At 51.7% G+C, this 18,101-nt stretch overlaps 1 protein-coding gene across 1 annotated transcript; it reads left to right on the forward strand.

Moving 5' to 3' along the window:
* Positions 1-2,699: 2,699 nt before the first annotated feature.
* On the forward strand, positions 2,700-16,760 carry CYS1 (cystin 1; the record flags this gene model as incomplete). Its single annotated transcript, XM_081997250.1, has 3 exons — positions 2,700-2,948; positions 11,297-11,349; positions 16,652-16,760. 3 exons carry the CDS (start codon positions 2,700-2,702, stop codon positions 16,758-16,760), a joined length of 411 nt encoding a protein of 136 aa, XP_081853376.1.
* Between the last annotated feature and the right edge of the window lie 1,341 nt (positions 16,761-18,101).

Consider the following 18,101-nt stretch of genomic DNA (forward strand, 5'->3'; position numbering starts at 1 on the left):
TGGGCTCCCACAGGACTCAGGAGAAACCCAGAGACGGTGCCGTTGGCTCTCAATGCTATGCTTTGGATGTGAAGGCTCCTGGCGCCTTGCTGGCCTGGCTCGATGCCATCCAAAATTGATCCACATGGCACCTGCACTGCACACTTCCAACCCTTAGTCTTGAAGATCAGCCAAGGTATTATCCACTGGCTCTGCTGAGAAATGGTGTTAAAAGCCACCAGTCTATCGTAAAGAGGAATTTGATAGCCGATTTTCATTGATTTTCCAGAGAAGTCATGTGCTTATCAGGCCTTTAGCTTTTGGAAAATCTTCTCTTTAATTCCCAGAAGTCCTAAAGTCTTTGCAGCAGGGAAATATCTCCGGCCTCAGAGTCCTCCAGTGTCACTGCTAAACCACAGCAGCATTTGGGGTCAATGCTGCTCAAACACTTCCCTGTCTCCAGCAGCGAGCCGCTTCAAAACACAAGGCTTTTGGCTCATTTTGACAGCTGGTTTATGGAGCCAGAGTCGCTTCCAAGCAAATCTGACAGACTGCCCTGGAATGAACTGTTTCCATGGGGGCAGCCAGGAAACTTTCCAGGAGGCTCCAGCCCTTGAGAGACAGCCTGCAGGGATGGAGGAGGAATTTGCTCACTTCTTGTTGGGAATGTTTGTGTCTCTGGTGGCTGCAGAGCCTTTCTCCTTGGGGAGGGATGCAGCACACGTGGTGACCCTCAACCTGCACCTCCCCAGGAGCCAAGCACCGCTCACACTGGGGGGAGCTCAGAAACACCACCTCTCACAGACCCAGAAAACCAGCCAGGAAAAGGCGGCAGAGCCCTGTGTCCTGGGGACCCCCGAGGCACAGCCCTGCCTCACCCACAGGGGCTGATGACTCCTTTGCTCCTGCCCAGCATGAAGCTCCCGCTGCCTCCTCCGCTTTCAGAGATGCTCATATCTTATCCAAAAAGCAATACGACTAGAGGAATGATCTTTCCTGGGATGAAATGACATAGGTTGGGTCAATTCAAGGAAGCAGCTTGAGTTAAAGCTTAGGACTGAACTCCCTCAATGTAGTTAGCAGGGCCAAGGACAAAAGTCCTCTCCTGTCCCTTCCCTCTACTCCAGCTAGAATAGCCCATCGCACTAAAGCACCTGAGATGTGCCAGTGCCTGGAGCCACACAGTGCACAGGGAGAGATGTAGCTGCCTTTAACCACTCAGTCAATATGACCACGTGGCCACAGCGAGTGCCTCGGCCTCCCTGCCAAGAGGAAGGTCTTTATAAAGCGTGTGCTGCCAGGTCAGAGCAGAATGATGGCAGTTCCTTGCATCCTTCAGCCATTTCATATGTTGTGTGTTTTGTTTGGGGCTATTTAATCGCATGTTCAGGTCCCCCATCTCCTCCTCAGCACCCAATCCCCATCACTTTTCCTTTCTCCAAGACCTGCCTTAGATCCAAAGCATTTTCTCTGTCACCTCCCCTTCTCCGGAGCCAGGCCCTGCGTGTGCCACTGCACCCCCAGACCCCCAGATGATTTCCTCTTCCTGCAGAGTACCCTTCTGGCAATGACCTGACCACTCATTGCCTTCCCTCCTCTAGCTCTTCTGTTGGGCTCTGGGCTCTTGGGCTCTGGCTTGGTGGTTTAGGAAGAACCAGCAGAATGAATGACTGGTAGATGCAATCGTTGCAGTTGGTGGTGAGGAGCAGCGAGAGGAGTCACACCTCTGCCCCTCCTGCTTCCAAGCCTCTGGTTTGGAAGGAGGGGAGCAGCAGCTGCTCTTCCTCCCGCTCACCTGCATGCTGCAGGTAGGGGCTGGAAATGAAGTAGCTGCTTTGCCCCCCTGCTCTCACCCCCCAGGGGGAAATGACAGCCTTGCCTTTAACCCGTGCTTTTTCATTTGAGCGATACCTCACAGAGTGTCCAACAATTGTGCAAATATTTCATTCTCGGAAGCAAAGACAGAAAGGAGCCATAGAGGATGGTTGGAGGATCTGCTCCACGGGCTCAGCAGGCTGCTGGGAAGCAGAGCTGACTCCAGCCGTGCGGACGGGCTGCGGAGGTGCCCAGCTGTCCCCTCCTTTGCACGGGGGCTTCCCTGAAACTCCACTCCTTACGCTGGTTAGTCCGAGGGCAGAACATTTCCCCAGGCCAGGGACACTGCCAGAACCGCCACTCAGTGCCCGAAACCTGCCCCAAATGACATCCTCTGGGCTGCGTTGTTTTCCAAAGGTCTGCAAGACCCGTCTGAGCGAGGGGTGCTTGAATTTAGCCCAGGATGGCTGCTCCTGCTGCGTGGTCCCTGAAGGTGACAGGAATTCCCCCCTCCCCTCATCTCCGGGAGATGTATGTAAGGAACGAGAAGCCTGAGATAACGGGCTAGTTTTGAAAGTTTTTGAGATAACAGGCTCGTTTTGAAAGTTTTTGAGATAACGGGCTGGTTTTGGAAGGAGAACTGGAGCAAGGCAGCCTGCCCGTGCTCTGGGCTCAAAAACTGCGGTTAGAAAGGTCCGCGCACCCCTCCCCTGGCACCGTCGCTTCCTTCCCGTGGCCTTTGGGGCACTTCTGGGCGGGATTCTGCCCCCGCCCCCCCGGGGGGAAATAAAAAATAAAAGTTTTTTGGGAAACCCAGGCTCGGGGAGCGGTCAGGAACCGCGCCCGCCCCGGCCGGGGGAGGCGGCGGGGCCCGGGAGCGCGTCCCGGGAGCGGGGCCGGCGGCCATGGGCAGCGGGAGCAGCCGGCGGCGGGGCGCGGCGGCGGCGGGGCGCGAAGCGGTGCCCGCGGGCAGAGCGGCGGCGGAGAATCGGCGGCTGCTGGAGACTGTGCTGGCCGAGTGCGAGGAGGCGGCGATGCTGCCCGGCCCCCGCCGCTCAGCTGCGGCCGCCGGCAGCAGCCCCCCGCCCCGGGACGCCGGGCGAGGCGGGGAGGCGGCGGGGCCCGGCGGCGGCGGGTCCGCGCCCCAGCAGGCGGTAAGTGCCCGCCCGGGGACCCCCCGGCCCCCGGGGGTCCCCGCAGGACGGGGGAGCCCCGCCACGGCCGGTGCTCCCCGGCGTACAGCCGGGACTCGGCTCTGCTGACCCGCGCCGGCGGAACGGGGGGAGCGCGGCCGCGGCGGCCCCTTCGCGCGTTCTCTCTCCGGTGCCTCGTCCCGAAGAGGGCCGTCCCCGTCTCCCGTTTCCCTCTGCTCCTGAAAGTGTCTTTTCCTGCCTGACGGAAATAGCTCGGCTTTATATCGAGCAGGGTTCGCCCTGCCCGGGGTCGGGCCTCTGAAACAGAAGGTTTAAAGTGGGAACGTAAAGCTGCCGTCTAATCCGCGGCAACCGCAGTCTGGCTCTGTCTAAAGAAGCATTTCGGTCTCTTTCTGCTTAACAAATAGTGGATTTGCCTCTGAGGGAGCTGAGATTTATTCTTTTTTTTTTTTTCCCCCCTATCCAAAACTAACAGCAGCATCTGTATCATCTGGTGATGAGGCCGAAAATCAACAGCTTCTTTCATCTTCCCTCGGCTCTGGATGTTGCGTGCTGTTTGTTAGATAAACGCCGCTCTGCACAGATGCACAAAAGTCGTCAGACTAATGTAATAAATGTAAAAATAGAAACAAATATTTAGGACCCAGGACTTTCTGGTTTGCATGCCTTGGTTTTGCTCTTTAGAAGTATATTGTTTCTGTTGTCAAACTGCATGTCCGTGGGGTAAGGATAGCTTTAATACAAAATAATTTTGCTACTAGGAAACTTGGCAGGGTTCAGTCTGAAAACCCTTTTTTGAGACAAGTTTTAAAGAAAAGCCTCAAAGAAAGTAAGATTTGGAAATGGAAAAAAATAGAGCTCTCATACTGTCATATTTTTTTTATTGCTCTTTTAACTCCAAACCCTCCTGTGGTATGAACGGCAGCTCAACTGAGCACTGCTTTCTCCTCTGAGTGATTCACTGATGAGCAGTCCTCCTCCTGGCTTCCCCTATTTAAAAATTGTATTTATGGCAATAGAGGCTGCTGGTGTCCATTTTCCCTCTGTCTCCACGTGTGAATATCACGGATATTTAAAAATAATAGTAATATTGGTTGTGAATTTTCCTGTGCAGAAAGTGGTAGTTTAATTCTATTCTGGAGCGATGTGTATTCTGAGTAATTATGTATGAGAAAAGCAATGGAGCTGCCCCCATCTACAAAAATCAGCAGAGAGGCTATTACCATGGCAGTAGATACTAGTGAACTAATGACAAAAGGCAAACCAGAAAGGATCAAGAATTTAAGTGGGGGGTGGCGTGGGGGCGTCACCGTGCCTAGCTCCCTGCTGCAGACCTCCTCCTCTGGCAGGAGTGATGTTAAGGAACCCATAGCGTCACCTCGGCCACCCTGGGTCGTGGTCGCACCCAGGGAAAACCCAAGGTGGGAACACTGTCAAGACTTGCAGCACAGAGATGTCCGTGAGGGGGTCTCAAAATTCAGCCTGAAGCAGGCATGTGGGGCCTTGGTCACCCAGTGTGGCCACGCGGGTGCAACTATGCCGCCCGTGAGGTGATGGTGATGCTGAGCATCTTGTGCATCTCCTCATCCGTCTGCTGCTGCTGCCTCTTGTTTGGGAAGGAAGTTCACATCTCTGGTTGCATCCAGACAGGTTGTTTGAAAGATGGCAAAGAATTACCAGTGTTTTTCAAAGATACAAAAGGCATACAAGAGAAGTCTAGATATTTCCAAGGCAAACTTGAAGCTCTTCTTGGTAGCACTTTCTTTACCTGAACCCGAGGTGGCCATGGTCCTGTTGAGACAGCAGTCATGCTTACTGTTCTGACTCCTTGAGGCCTAAAAAGTCACTAGCCTGAGAGAAGAAAGGAGGAAATTTTTTGCAGCACCAAGTTTTGCTTGTTTACTGGATGCAATTTAGTCTTTTAGGTCATTGTGCAAACTGTAGTCCCACCCTTCCCATGAGGCTGGTGGCGGAGGTTTCTGGAAAGGGATACCAGCTTTGTTGCGTCACTAGTTCCTTGCTAGAAATTTTGAAGGCAATTTGTACTGCTCTTGTCATCTTCTCAGACAGGCATTTGTAATTTCTATCTTGTGGTTGGAAATTCCTTGCTTTGCCCTGTTCAGCTGTGCAATCTGGAGGACAGGCAAAGAAATTTCAGGGAAGACAGGATGGGTTGATTGAACAGAGCTAATGGGGGGAAGATGAGGGAGGAGGAGGAAAGGCGACAAGGAGATATTACAGTAGAAAGGTCTGATGAGAAATAGCCTGTGGAGGAGCAGATTCTGGGCGGTGGGAGGAGAGGAGAGGTTTGCCACTGGCCAGAAGAGAGCGGATGCCTGCAGGCAGGACTCAGCTCTGTGCTGTCATGGTTGGGTTTCTCTTGGGCGCGATGTGCATCAGCGCTGTGCTGTCCCACCTGAGCCCCGATGCACTTCGTCATCCAGCAGCAAGCTGGCAGCGCCGATGGGCGGTCAGGCCGGGTGGCAAGGGCTGGTGGAGAGGGATGCAGCTGCATTTAACGGCTTGATCCACCTCTGTTGCATTCAGATAGCGCTTGGGAGTGAGAAGGGTGAAAGCACATCACAACAGCAGACTGGCAACCAAATCCCGATGGGGAGCTTGAACCCAGCTCAGAGCAGACCCCAGCACCTCCTTATCAGCATCAAACGTCTGTTTTCAGGTTTGCCCTCGGTGCCGAATGGTTGTATGTGCTTTTTCCTTATTTCTTTGCTCAGTATAGAAGAAGTATTTGTGGTTTTGCAGGTGCTGCCACAGCAGAGAGCAGGGTGGCAGCTCTCCATGGAGACCAGGGGAGAGGCCGCAGCCTCAGGCATTTCCCCATTGGTTTCCTGAAGTGGAAAAATCATGCAGACATGTTAGGATCTTGCTTTTCACAGCTTTTTCCACAGCGCCGTCACTCGTCCTGACTGGAGACGGGGTGTGATTACAGTAAGCCGATCACCCCAGCCGCAGCGTGGGAATAACACAGGTAGAGGGTGTACTAACCGTCTCCTAGAGGCACTATCACATATTTTCAAAGCACCCAAGTCTTCCAAGCTTTGCCTGGTTTTTTTTTTTCATCCAGATAAATGTTCTTTCTGCAGATTGATGGGGCGCAGCGTCATCTCGTGGCTGGTGCCAGCTGCAAACATGTAGGGGTCCCGTGGGGACATTTAATGTCATACCCCATTAGTTTCTTCTAGGAATTCAGATAGGTTTATTCTTCCACTCGTGTTAAAATATGCTTCCCCCAGCAGAAATTCAATCTTTCTAATTCAGTGCTGTTAGCAATGTATTTCAGTGTTTTCTTCCTGTCTGTATTAATGGTCAAAAACGCCCTCGAGTCAAGAGGTTCTCTTGCAGTCGTGGAGGGAGCCGTGCCCCACTGGCCAGGGTGACTTCAGAAATGGTCTTTTCCAGCTGAACATCTGGGACTCTTTGAACTCCAAACTAGGGCTAGGGAAGCAGCTATGGGAAAAGTCCAAAATCGGATTATTTCAGGTTCTGCAGTTAATGTCCAGGTGTGGATCGGGCAGTTGCTGAGCAAAAGGTCTCCCTCCCTCTCTCTCGTTATGTTCCTTGTCCTTATAAAAGCACCTGAAGTTTCACCAGAGCCCAGCGACCAGCGAGCTGTGCTGTCCCCTCAGCCAGTGTTACCCTTCCAGCACAGCTGTGTTGCAGCTGGACTTGGAAAACTGCTGACTAAGTTGTTTTTTCCCCCCAGCAGATCACGGGTTGCTTTTGCCCTGAAACCATTCTTGATCTACAAACTAAGCACAGGGCATGTGCAGAGTAGCTGTTTTAGTTGGAAGGAGAGGAAAAGCGTGGGAACCCCCGGCATCCCGGCCCACTTCCCATCCACCGCCTGCTCCCAATTCCTGCGCTGGCCAGGGGATGTTGCTGCAGACCGGAGCAAGGCTGGGAGTGCTTTGCCTGGATGCAGCTTGGGGCTATACGTGCCATTTGGTGCCTGCTGACACGTTAGGTAAGCTAGATGTTCTTGCCAGTGATAAGCCTGGCTGCGGGTTCAGGAGAGGCTGGTTTCGGCAGTGATGACTGGCTTAGCCACCCACGTCATTGCCGGTGTGGCCGGAGGGTACTGCCCTTCTGCCGTACCAGCTCAGCCATCTGCAGCTCTGCTGCAAACTGCATCTCCGGCTGGCATCGCCTCCTTCCCCTCCGAGGGAGGGGGGGTTCATTTCAGCTCATACCAGTCCCCTGGTCCAGTTCGTGGGGTGTTTGTGAAGAGGCATTCGGGAGGAGCAGAGGCAGGGAAGGAGGCACCGGCCTACACCCTGCAGAAGAGCCGCGCTGTGAAACCACAGCCCAGCGCACCGGCACCGGCAGGGGACCGCACTGCTCCCGTGTGGGTGTTTTAAGTGGCTCAGTCACTCTGAGGCTCCCCTGTACGTGACAGGACCATATCCCTATATGGTCTATACCTCTATATAGGGTCTGTCTCTCTACTGTATCTATACAGGGCTGTATCTGCACCGGTAAGCTACACCATAGCAGCTGCCCGGCGTTGGACCATGGTGGTCTGCCCCGCAGCTGCTAGGGCTGGCAGAGGGAGAAGGGAGGGAGCGGGCAGGGTAAGGGCTGGCAGGACGGTGAGAAGCACCAGCCACAGCTTGCACCGGCTTGGGGGGAGTGGGAAGCTGCACCCCGGCAGTGCTGGTTCATGCACGCAGCAGAGAGAAATAGCTCCTGCTTCCAGCTCTCCGGTCTGCCTGGCTCCCAGGAGCCGCTGCCCTAACGTAAAGGACGGCTGAACCGTGTGTGCAATGGCTGTCAAACCACTCCACCTCACCTCTCATTACATTGCATTAAACCCGGGTGCATGCTGGGCGAGCTTAATATCCAGCCTTTAAGCTCGAGGGAGGTGGCAATGTGGGTCTTTGTAGCACAACAGACCCCAGCACCAGATGCCTGCACTGGGAACAGGGTGGAAAACAAGGAGACACGCTGTGGTCCAGATGAGTAATAAAAAGATGACTGCAAGCTGCAGAAAAGAGAAGCTGACTTCATTTATCTCTTAACAGGGCATAGGCCAACCAGGCCAGCAATTACTTATTTAACTGTAGGATAGGAAAACATAATATTAAAGTGTCATGACGTGCGCATCATCTAAACCCACATAAAGAGCTAATATTAATTATCTGCTGAACTTGCAACATACACGTTACAGCAATCCCGAGCGGGCTGGGTGGGGTCAGTTGTTGTGATGTCTCACTGCCTGCAACAGCCGGTGCTCCGCACCGCGCCTGCTGCCCGGCGCATGGTGTCACTCGGGCATCGCGGAGCTGCGTGTTGTTCGCCTGGATGAATTAGGAGCAGCTCCTGGAGCGCAGAGGTGGAAAGGCGGAGGCTGGAGGTAGCTTTTGGTTTTACTCGCCACCATTTTTCCCTCCTACACGGGATAAAATGTTGGTAGAGATCTACCTGCGCCAATGCCAAATTCACTTGGGAAATAAGTGTTGCTGCTGATGGATCCCTTGGAGAAGGTGGGAGCTGATTTTGCAGAGAGAAGCAAATTTTGCTAACCAGAGCTGCTCTGTCCTGATGACTAATTAATTCTGTCTTCCACCCACACAACACGTACAGCTCGTAATGTGGAGGAGTCAGCCACAAGGGAAGAAAAAAAGACAACCTACTGTACAATTCAAACCCCTCCCTAAAATGATCCAAACCCATTCTTTGCCCAGAAGTGTTGGAAGCTGGATTCTCGCTGTGGGAAGAGCAGCATCAAAGCACTCCTGGAGAACTGTATTCCCCTTGGTGCTGAGGATGAATGACGTTCTTCGGCTGGTGGAAGGAGGCTGGGGCAGCAGCAGTAGCCCGGTGGGTGATGGTGACGGCGAGGACGAGGGGCTGCGTGGTGGGGTGCAATCCCAGGAGGAGTCAGCCCTCGGAGCTCAGCATGGCATCCTCCTGGCACTGCCGCTTGCTCTTGTCGCTTGTGGGAGATTGCCAAGAAACAATGCTGAATAGCCAGGTGGCAACTCTCTTCCCTTGCCATCAGCTTTCTCATATAGCCTTGTCTCTGCTCAGACCCAGGAGCTGTTTATAGAACAATTCAGGCTCTTCCAGAGGAAACAAAGTGTTGCCAAAGAGCAGGGGCTCTTCTGAAAGAAAGTGGAGTGCCTTTTGACTGGTATCAAAAGATGTTACAAGTCTTTCATAGAGATTTAGTCTGTAATTTTAAGCAAGCACCTAGGACGTGAAAGGCTGCATAGAGCAGACACCTTTCCCAGCTCCAGAAACAGAAGATACTTAGGTCTCACCTGAAGAGGCGTGGACCCAGTGCCATGAGAGAGGTGTCTTTGCTGCAGCTCCCTGTCCCCTGCTCAAGCGTGGGAGCCAAAGGTGACCACGGCAGCACAAAGCCCATCCGAGAAGCAGGGAAGAGCCAAACAGTTTGCTGCCAAGCACATAGAAGTGTCTGAGACCACTGTGTTTAAACCACAACTCCCCTCCATCTGCACGTGAAGCAGCTGAGGAAGGAGTGTAGTGAAAACATCGCCTCTCAAATTAAAATCTGGTGCCGTGAAAGAACGGCAGCTAGACACCCCGGGGGACATTTCCATCCAGCGGATGGCACGTCCAAGCCTCACCGATACCAACCAATGATTTAAATCAGCGCAGAACTGCATAAAGCTGTCATTCCTGTACCGATGCTGCCTATAGAGGGGTGTCTCCCCTCCATGGCTCCCACACTTACCAGCACCAGTCCTGTGCACTGCTGGACCTGGAGGCAATGCAGGTTTGAGCTATTTCAGGAGCAGACGCATGATCTTACTGAGGAATCGCTTGATCACATCCAGCCCTGCAGAAACACTGCACAGAAGATGTAGAGGCGATGGCTCTGAACTGCAAGCTTTTCCACACCGCTCCCTGGTTCCTTTGCTTCCATTTTTTCTTGTACAGAAAAATCTTTTCCTCTTTTCCACACTGATAGAACAACTTTTCCGGCAGCCAAGGCCTCACTTCGGTTCTGCGTGCTGCCTCCTTAACGTCTGTTAGTGTCATCATGAGATTTAGGATAACTTGTATGAAGGAGGCCCACGAGCCTTAGGGCTGCAGCTCATAAAAAAATAATGGCAAGCCAAAATGGGTCTAGTTTTGTGCAAAAGACACAGCCCTTGTCCCTGTCCCCCCTGCCTTTCCCCATGAGAGTACAGTGAAGTAGAAGAAGATGAAATTTGTATTCTTCGCAGCAGCATCTGGCTGCAAGGGGACAATTTTATTATTGGGCCAACTGGGGGCTCAGACAGACACATGGTCCCATCATCTTCCCATCATTTTAAATGATGTTTGGTTTGACTTTGGTTGCGTCCCCCCACCAGTGTGCCATTGCAGACCTGTGGGCTTCCAGTGTAGGGAAAGTGTATGTTTCACTCCAGATGGATCATTTCAGGGAAACGGCTTTGTCAGGTGAAAGAGTTAGGTCTGTGTTGCCATAACTTCCTTCCTTAGCAGGTATTTTCATACTGCTACCTGTCAGCCAGTGGGGCAGTGCACATTCATGGGAAAACTGGGAGATGTCATCAGTTAATGTTTAGTGATTTCGGTTCCGTAGTCTACAGCCACCCAGCTGCCCTGAATGCTGAAACAGAGCTAGCAGAAGGGTGGTTAGTGAAGGGGACTCTCTTGCACCTCTGTTGTCTCCACAGGGGTTGTTTGGGGGTATAAACCAGGGCAGACAAGGCCCAGAGATAGCTTTCATAGAAACAGAGAATAACAGAATGGTTTGGGTTGGAAGGGACCTTCAAAGACTGCCATGGTGTTGTGGTAGGAGGGACACATGGGCAGGGACATCTTCAACTAGATCAGGTTCCTCAGAGCCCCATCCAACCTGACCCCGAATGTCTCCAGGGATGGAGCATCTAGCATCTCTCTGGGCAACCTGGGCCAGGGTTTCACCACCCTCATGGTGAAAATTTCTTCTTTCTATCTAGTCAAAATCTGCCCTCTTTTAGTTTTAAACCGTTGCCCCCTGTCCTATCGCTACAGGCCCTACTAAAAAGTCTGTTCACATCTTTCTTCTAAGCCCCCTTGAAGTACTGGAAGGCTGCAAGAAGGTCTCCTCGGAGCCTTCTCTTCTCCAGGCTGAACAACCCCAACTCTCTCAGCCTGTCCTCACAGCAGAGCTGTTCCATCCCTCTGATCATTGCTGTGGCCTCCTCTGGACCCGCTCCAACAGGTCCATGTCTTTCCTGTGCTGAGGGCTCCAGAGCTAGAGGCAGGACTCCAGGTGGGGTCTCACCAGCACGGAGTAGAGGGGCAGAATCCCCTCCCTCAAGTGTAAAGTGTTATAACTGAAATGTGGTTCTTTTGCCCCTCCCCAGGCCTTGTCATCCAGAAGCCCACCAGGCCCAGAGGAGAACAGCGCTGACCACCAGTGAGTACCTGTGCTTTTGTTATACCTTCAGAAGGGAAGAGGAGCTGGAAGGAAGGAAACATAAAGGGGAAGGCTATTCCTGCATGCCTCCCACTGTGCAAAAGAGAGGTGGGAATGGTGTCAAATTGTTTATAGCCCTAAATAGTTGTCCTCTACCTATTTGCCAATTAAAAAAAAAAATCCAGGAGCTGCACTGCCAGAAAAGATCCAGGCTCCACCTCAGGTACAGTACAGAGTTTCATTCCTGGTCATGAGCAATGCAGAATTTAGGACGTCCACATGTCACACAGGCATCTTGAAGGATCTTGTGAAAAGCTGGAGAGAAGTGCTTCAATGAGTAACTCAGGCCCTGGTTCACCCACAGGTCATCTATGGGCTCTGCAGTATGTAGAAGAGGAGAATAACATCTCTTTGCGTCCCAGGAAGGAAAAACTCATGAGACACTACCATGTTAGAGACTTGAGCATCCCTCAGGGACAGGGGAATGGTGGGGACCTACTGCATTGCGTATCAAACAAGAGGAGTTTGAGATCTTCCTTCCACAAGCAGACTGTGCCTGCACCAAGAGCGATGGGAACTGCTTGACACACGTTAAAGAAACTCAGAGGAAATGAAAAGGCATGAAAAACCATCTTAAAATACCATCTTCTTACGCTAAAGAGTGACTCTTTTGAACGCTAAGCTCTCTCTGACTGTCCTACTCTGCTCCTGCAGCACTCAAGAGCAGCCTAATCTGCAGACGCTGCCGTGGGGCTGCGCGACCTGCCAACGCCGAGCAGCGCTGGTAGATGTGACGTGAGAGCCCAGGCGCCAGCGTGCCCCCTCCCCTCCCTCCCACCCATCAGGGAGCTGGCCGGGTGAAGCTGCTGGTTTCGGGAGCGCTCGGAAAACACGCCTGTCCCCGTCTTTCCCAACAGTGAGGCTCGTACAGGTGCCCTCGCGGGGACCGACAGCTCTCTTGGGGTCCCCAGCACCCTCGATGGGCTTTGGGCCACGATGACAACGGAGCAGTCCCCTCTGGGGGTGCACACCCCGCCCTGCCACAGCCCCCCACCGAGCTCCCCAGCCCCAGGCTCTCATTGGCCCCTCTTGTCCCCTGCCAGCGCTTTCCTTCTCCCTCCTTCTTTGAAACGCAAATGGAAGACTTGCGACTGGTTTCTGATCTGGGATGACGGCGCAGGAGCTTATTTTTATGTAGATAACATTTACTATATACCCACTGCAGAGCCCCACAGCGCAACTCCCGTGTGAAGAGCCTGTACCGCCCATGATAAGCAGGGCTGCAGTTTCTGCTGGCAAGAACGGCATGCAAACACTTTTTTGGAAGTGGGCCAGCACCCAGCAAAACTGCATTTTGAAGAAATCGCATCAAACCCCAGAAACAGCGGTTGATGTGCGTAGGTGTCTCGTCGTTCACATTTCTGCAGCTAGAATTATTCTAGATAAACACTCACGTTACAGGCAGCAAAAATCAGCCTTGTCTTGATAGAGTTGCTGACTGAAGAAATTCCGGTAAAGCCAATTAAAGAAGAAATAAATGTCAAGCAAGAACAAAAGCAACTAGATATCGAGACTTAATACTCTCTGCCAAGAGAGCAGTCAGGCGAGACAGATGCTGTAGGCGTGCACCTCTTGTTCTGCAAACACACCAGTGCGGCACCATGGGAGCATCCAAACCAGGCCCTAATAAATACCTTCGATGTGCATGGGAACACAGCTGGATGTATTCCTGGTCATGCTGTGTTACCTCTCCTTTCCTGCCGCAGTTCTTTTGGGAACCACTCTCTAGCATCTGGCAGTGCACGGGTGGGATGACACAGCCCGGGAACGCTGTAATGATCTTATAATTGCTGCCAAGGCTCATGTCACTGGCAGAGTTACTGGCGCGTTGTTTTGACCCATTTTTCAGTGGCAAGGTCTTGCAGAAAGCATCGTAATGATTAACCCTGGACTTTCCCATCCTCAGCAAAACGATAAAAAACACTGGCCTAGATTCACCCCAGCCTAATTTTCAGTCGCTTAACTTGGGCTTCTACCTCGGAGCGTGTCACCCCAGCCCCTCCTCAGGGATGCTGTCACCAGAGCCCGTGGGCAGCTCTCCCCCGCACCAGGCAGCTGCCTGACACCAGGGACCTGGCACTGCCGGCCATCCCCACCACTGGGATCTTGCTCAAAGGTGCTTTTGCTCAGTTTTTCTCTAATTATGCCCTTTGCGTTTCTTTCTCCTCATTGCGTAGTTCATCGTCTTCCCATTAAAAAAAAAAAAAGAATTCCTCCTTCTCTTAATAATCTTTAAACACAGAAAGGCCTTTAGCTGAACTGGAGCACATTTCTTGCTTTCGTCTCTCCCAGATTGCTTTGCTCTAGACCCTTACATCACTTTTATTGCTGCTTCCTAAACTCCCTCCTGGCTGTTAATAACTTTTTAGTGATGAGATACCCAGAAGTCTGCACAGTAATCTTGATGGAGTCGCATTGGCCTTTCTTTCTTTGCTGGCCTGCCATGCAGCAAATTCCCCCCTCGCAGCCCTTTCTAGCCTCTCCTTCCCTCTCAGCACAGCTCCTTTCCAGGTTTTGCTCCTTTCCAGGTTTCTCTCTTCCCCCGAGAACATCTGGGGTTTGAAAATTTTTCCCCTGGACGTACTGACCGGTTCCTTTCTGAAGCGGGAAGTCCAGCGGCCCTCAGCTGGGCTCGGCGCGGTCGCAAGCCCCGGCCGCGCGCTGGCGGGAGCGGCGAGGGGCCTCCTCTCCTGCCGGAGCAGCCGAAGCAAAGCAGGAGCAGGCTCGCGGCCCGCGGCCCGCACTCGGGATGTCCCCGCCACCGGGGACCAGCAGGAAGGGCTGGCCGCCGAGCTGCACCAAGGTGCCTCTGAGGTCAGGGTCAGGTTGGGAGGGCCTCAGGAGGTCTCTTAGTCCAGTCTCCTGCTCCAAGATGGATCAGGTCAGGCTTCTCAGGGCTTTGTCCTTCAGGTCTTGAAAGCCTCCAAGGATGGAGCCTGTGCAACCACAGCCTGTTCCTCTGCTTGCTGTCCTCAGGGTGCAGAATTGTCTCCCTTTATCCAGATTGAACCTCTCGTTTTCTAATTTATTTCAGTTTTTCCACATTAAATGATACAGCACTTTGCCACAACAATAGAGAGGGAGAGAACATGAGCAGCAACTCGGTTTTACCTTGCTCCTGGAATAAACACAGCCCTCTCCGCTCCTCTCAACGCCAGGACGTGCATGGCGGGGGGGCGTTGCTGTTGTTTTTAGGAAGGCACATCTATGGGTTCCAATGGGTTTGAACTTTACCTGGAGATTTCCTCCCGCGCTTGGAGGTCACCATGCAAGCCACAGCGCCAAGAATAATTAACAGTGGGAAATTACGTAACCGCTAAGAGAAACAATGACTCTTCTGTGGGCCTGCAAGCAAGCTGCCAAGAGCTCTGCCTCCAATTCATCACATCATATAAAATTAGTTTAAGGATTGTCTCAGTGCAGAGTTTAAATCAATAAATCATGTGTTTAAGTCAGATTTCTACACGTCCTTTTCCCAATTCTTACAAAGAATTTGCTTTGTAGCTACTGGTGGACGGTTCGAGCTCCTGGACTTTTAGCTCTCTCCCCAGCTCTCATCTACTGGGGTGGAAACCGGGTCGCTCACGGTCCGTCGGAAGAAGGAAAATGAATAAAAGGGCTAAGCAGAAGAGGCAACTTGCTAAATCCAGCTGTCTGCCATCTTGCTGCCAGTAGAACTTGCCATCAAGGGCACAGCGCAGCGTGCGTAAGTGCAGGACACCCACATGATGCGGCTGCCACGCCAGAGGGTCACCAGGCGGCTCCAGGAAAAACACCCGATTATTTCTGACACGCAGGGGCCACGGCGTTAGCCCAGCGAGGTCAGAGCAGCTGGACTGGGCAAAGCCTTTCTGGCCTGGACAGAAAGGATGGAGGGGAGGCTGCACAGGCGCCGTTCGCTCCCCAGGGCACGGGCTGCTGCCGGTTCGAGGAACGCTGCAGGTGCTCCCTCCCCAAAGGAGGGCAGCTCTTGGCTGTCAAAGGCAGCTGAGGGTTTATGAAAGCATCTCCTCTATATGAGAAAGTTTCCTTAAAAAAGCATTCCATGGCTCTTTTCTTCAGTTCTGATTCTACATTTACCTGCTTTGGGGCAGCTCCTCTGATTTCGTCTAATAAACAGGTCCTCAGTTTTTTTCACTAAAGTATTCTAGTGACCAAATTCATCCCAGCTGCAAGGCCAGGTATGAGAGAGGTCTCATCCTTAGAGAAATGGTAAGTCAATAGATGCTACATAACAAGTCCGGGACAGAGTTAGAGCCATGCTATTGGAAAACCTCTCTTCTTTGGCAACCAACCAGCTGGCATACCAAAGCATTTCTTTCTTATTTCTTCTCCACCAGTGGATGGGCACAAAGTAAGCCCATCAATCTCAGTTGGCATGGCGTGATGGAGCACTTCGTAGTTTGGATTTACCAACTTAAGTCTCCACTTAGCTCTGCACCTCACTGTTACCTCCATTTCATGGAGCCACATGCCCCATCTTCCGGAGAAGACTAGCGTGATGGCCCAGGTTGCTCACCTCCCAGTTCTCTACCAGGTCAAGGAGGAACGCTCACTTGCCAGCTGCTATCTCCTCTCCTGGAGGGCAAGATCAAGCAGACCTATTTGGTAGTGTGAGCTACAGTGGCCAAAGCTTGCAGAAGACTTTTCACTGTCCTCCCTCAGGCAGGTAGGGACAGATTTCCCATGTACCCAACATAAACCACCTCTGATAATATCAATAAAAACCGTGCCAGTTCCCTTTGAATTGTACATCAGTTCCCACTCATGGGAGAGTTGTGTTGATGTGAAAATAAATGTTTTTATTTATTTCTCATAAGAGCAGTTTGAGGTAGCTGAGTTCATATTTTGGTTGCAACTCAAATCCTTTACAGATACAAACAAAAATTCCTTCATGAATAAAACCTTAAACTAGTAACATAAACCTTAAACTAGTAACTAGACTAAAGGTTAGGCAGTGCTTTGACTGAGCCTTGAACCTACACTCACCGAAAGGTTCTGGGAGTTTGATCTGGAGCGTTGTAAGGACTGGAATGAACTCGCAGACTAAAATAGATGCCAAGTGATAGCAAATGTCAGCCTGTGGGGTATGGGAACTAGACGTGACAGAGTATCTGTGTCTCAGAAAGCCACGTGTGGCTCAATCTTTCCATTCACAAAAAAATGAAGTAAGGGTCATCTTGTGCCTTCAGAGCTTGATTGATTCTCTCTTATAACACCAATAACTCATTGCCCTCCCCAGCAGGTGCCCACAAAGGAACAGCAACAAGCCGTCGGGGCAGTCCACAATATTGTACGATAACTCGGAGGAGGAGCTCATGGCAAGCATTGAGCGGGAGTACGGCCGCTGAAACCCACACCACGCCACGAGAACTTCAAGCACATTCCTGGAAACCCAGCTGGAGCAAAACTGCTGCTGCTGACAAAATAACCCCTCACACAGCGAGATGTCATGGGAGAGGTGGGTGGCAAAGTGGGGGGGAGCATGAGAGGCAGAGGGCGGCTGCTTGGGAAGCACGGAGGACAAAGCCCTCCTGACCAATTCCGAGTGACAGCGTGAAGATCCTCACCAACTGCTGGTTTCTGATCTGTGCCGCTGGGAGGGGGATCAATTCATCTTGCTAATCAATATTTAGAAGCTCATGGTATTTACAAATGAAGATGTACTAGAATTGAAGTATCATACTAGAATAGAAGCGTTGAGATGTGGTGGTGCTTTGAAGGAAGATCTTGTTTTGTCTTGCAGGGAAAAAAAATGCAGCAAAAATCATTTGATTCAGACCTCACTTAAGGGGGTGTTGCATGAAATTCATGTTCCTGCCACTTAAACCAGGACAAATTCACTCCTTGAGCTGTGCAAGCCTCTGGTCCAGGTCTGAATTCGGCACTGTCTCTTCGAACATGGTCCTCTCCCCAGCATGGGATGTAAGAAAGTAGAAAAAGGGAGCGAGCCCACCATCCAGTACGCAGCGTCATCCCAGAGCTGAAATCCCACCACTTAGGCAAACGAGGCTCCTGGGAGCCATCGGGGAGCACAGGAGTTGTACAATCCCTTCGGGGCGGGATCCCAGCATCAGTGTGGTACCTGGAGCTCCTTGGCATGGATCCTCCAGCAAAAGCAGGAGGCACATCCCTGGTGCTGCTTCACCGCGGCCAGCGATCATCCATCTTGAGAGGGACTTGCATGCTATGGCAGAGCAGCTCTTTGCCATCAGTTTTCAGAATTACCAGTCCTGGCCTTCCTGTTTAGTTCCTGTAGGTAACGTGGAAGAAAAATCATGACATTTTACCATTAGCTGACTGCAAAGTAAAACAGAAAGTCATCTCTCCAAAGAAAACCAAATATTTTCAGTGCTCCCTGACAGGGAAGCCTGGTATTTTAGGGTTTCTGCCTTTATTTTACCTGCATATTAATATGTTATGGGTAGCTACTTATTATCAGAAGTAGAAAAATACCTTATTCTGCCTTCAGCTGAAGCATAAAAGACATCAGATGAAATCTTTGCATAGCCTGTGTAAATACAAGAGGAAACAGCAGGACACATCTTAAGATGCTGTATTTTAACTTCTTTGTAATTCCTGGTATCTGTGAAACAGAAATAAATGCATCTGTACTCTATGTAGCCCTCAGTAAAGGCGTCAAATGTTGTTTTGAAAAAGGTTTTCCAGCTGACATGGTGAATCGTCTTACA

The sequence above is a fragment of the Phaethon aethereus genome, assembly GCF_964289735.1.
Source record: "Phaethon aethereus genome assembly, chromosome: 3".
Lineage (NCBI taxonomy): Eukaryota > Metazoa > Chordata > Aves > Phaethontiformes > Phaethontidae > Phaethon > Phaethon aethereus.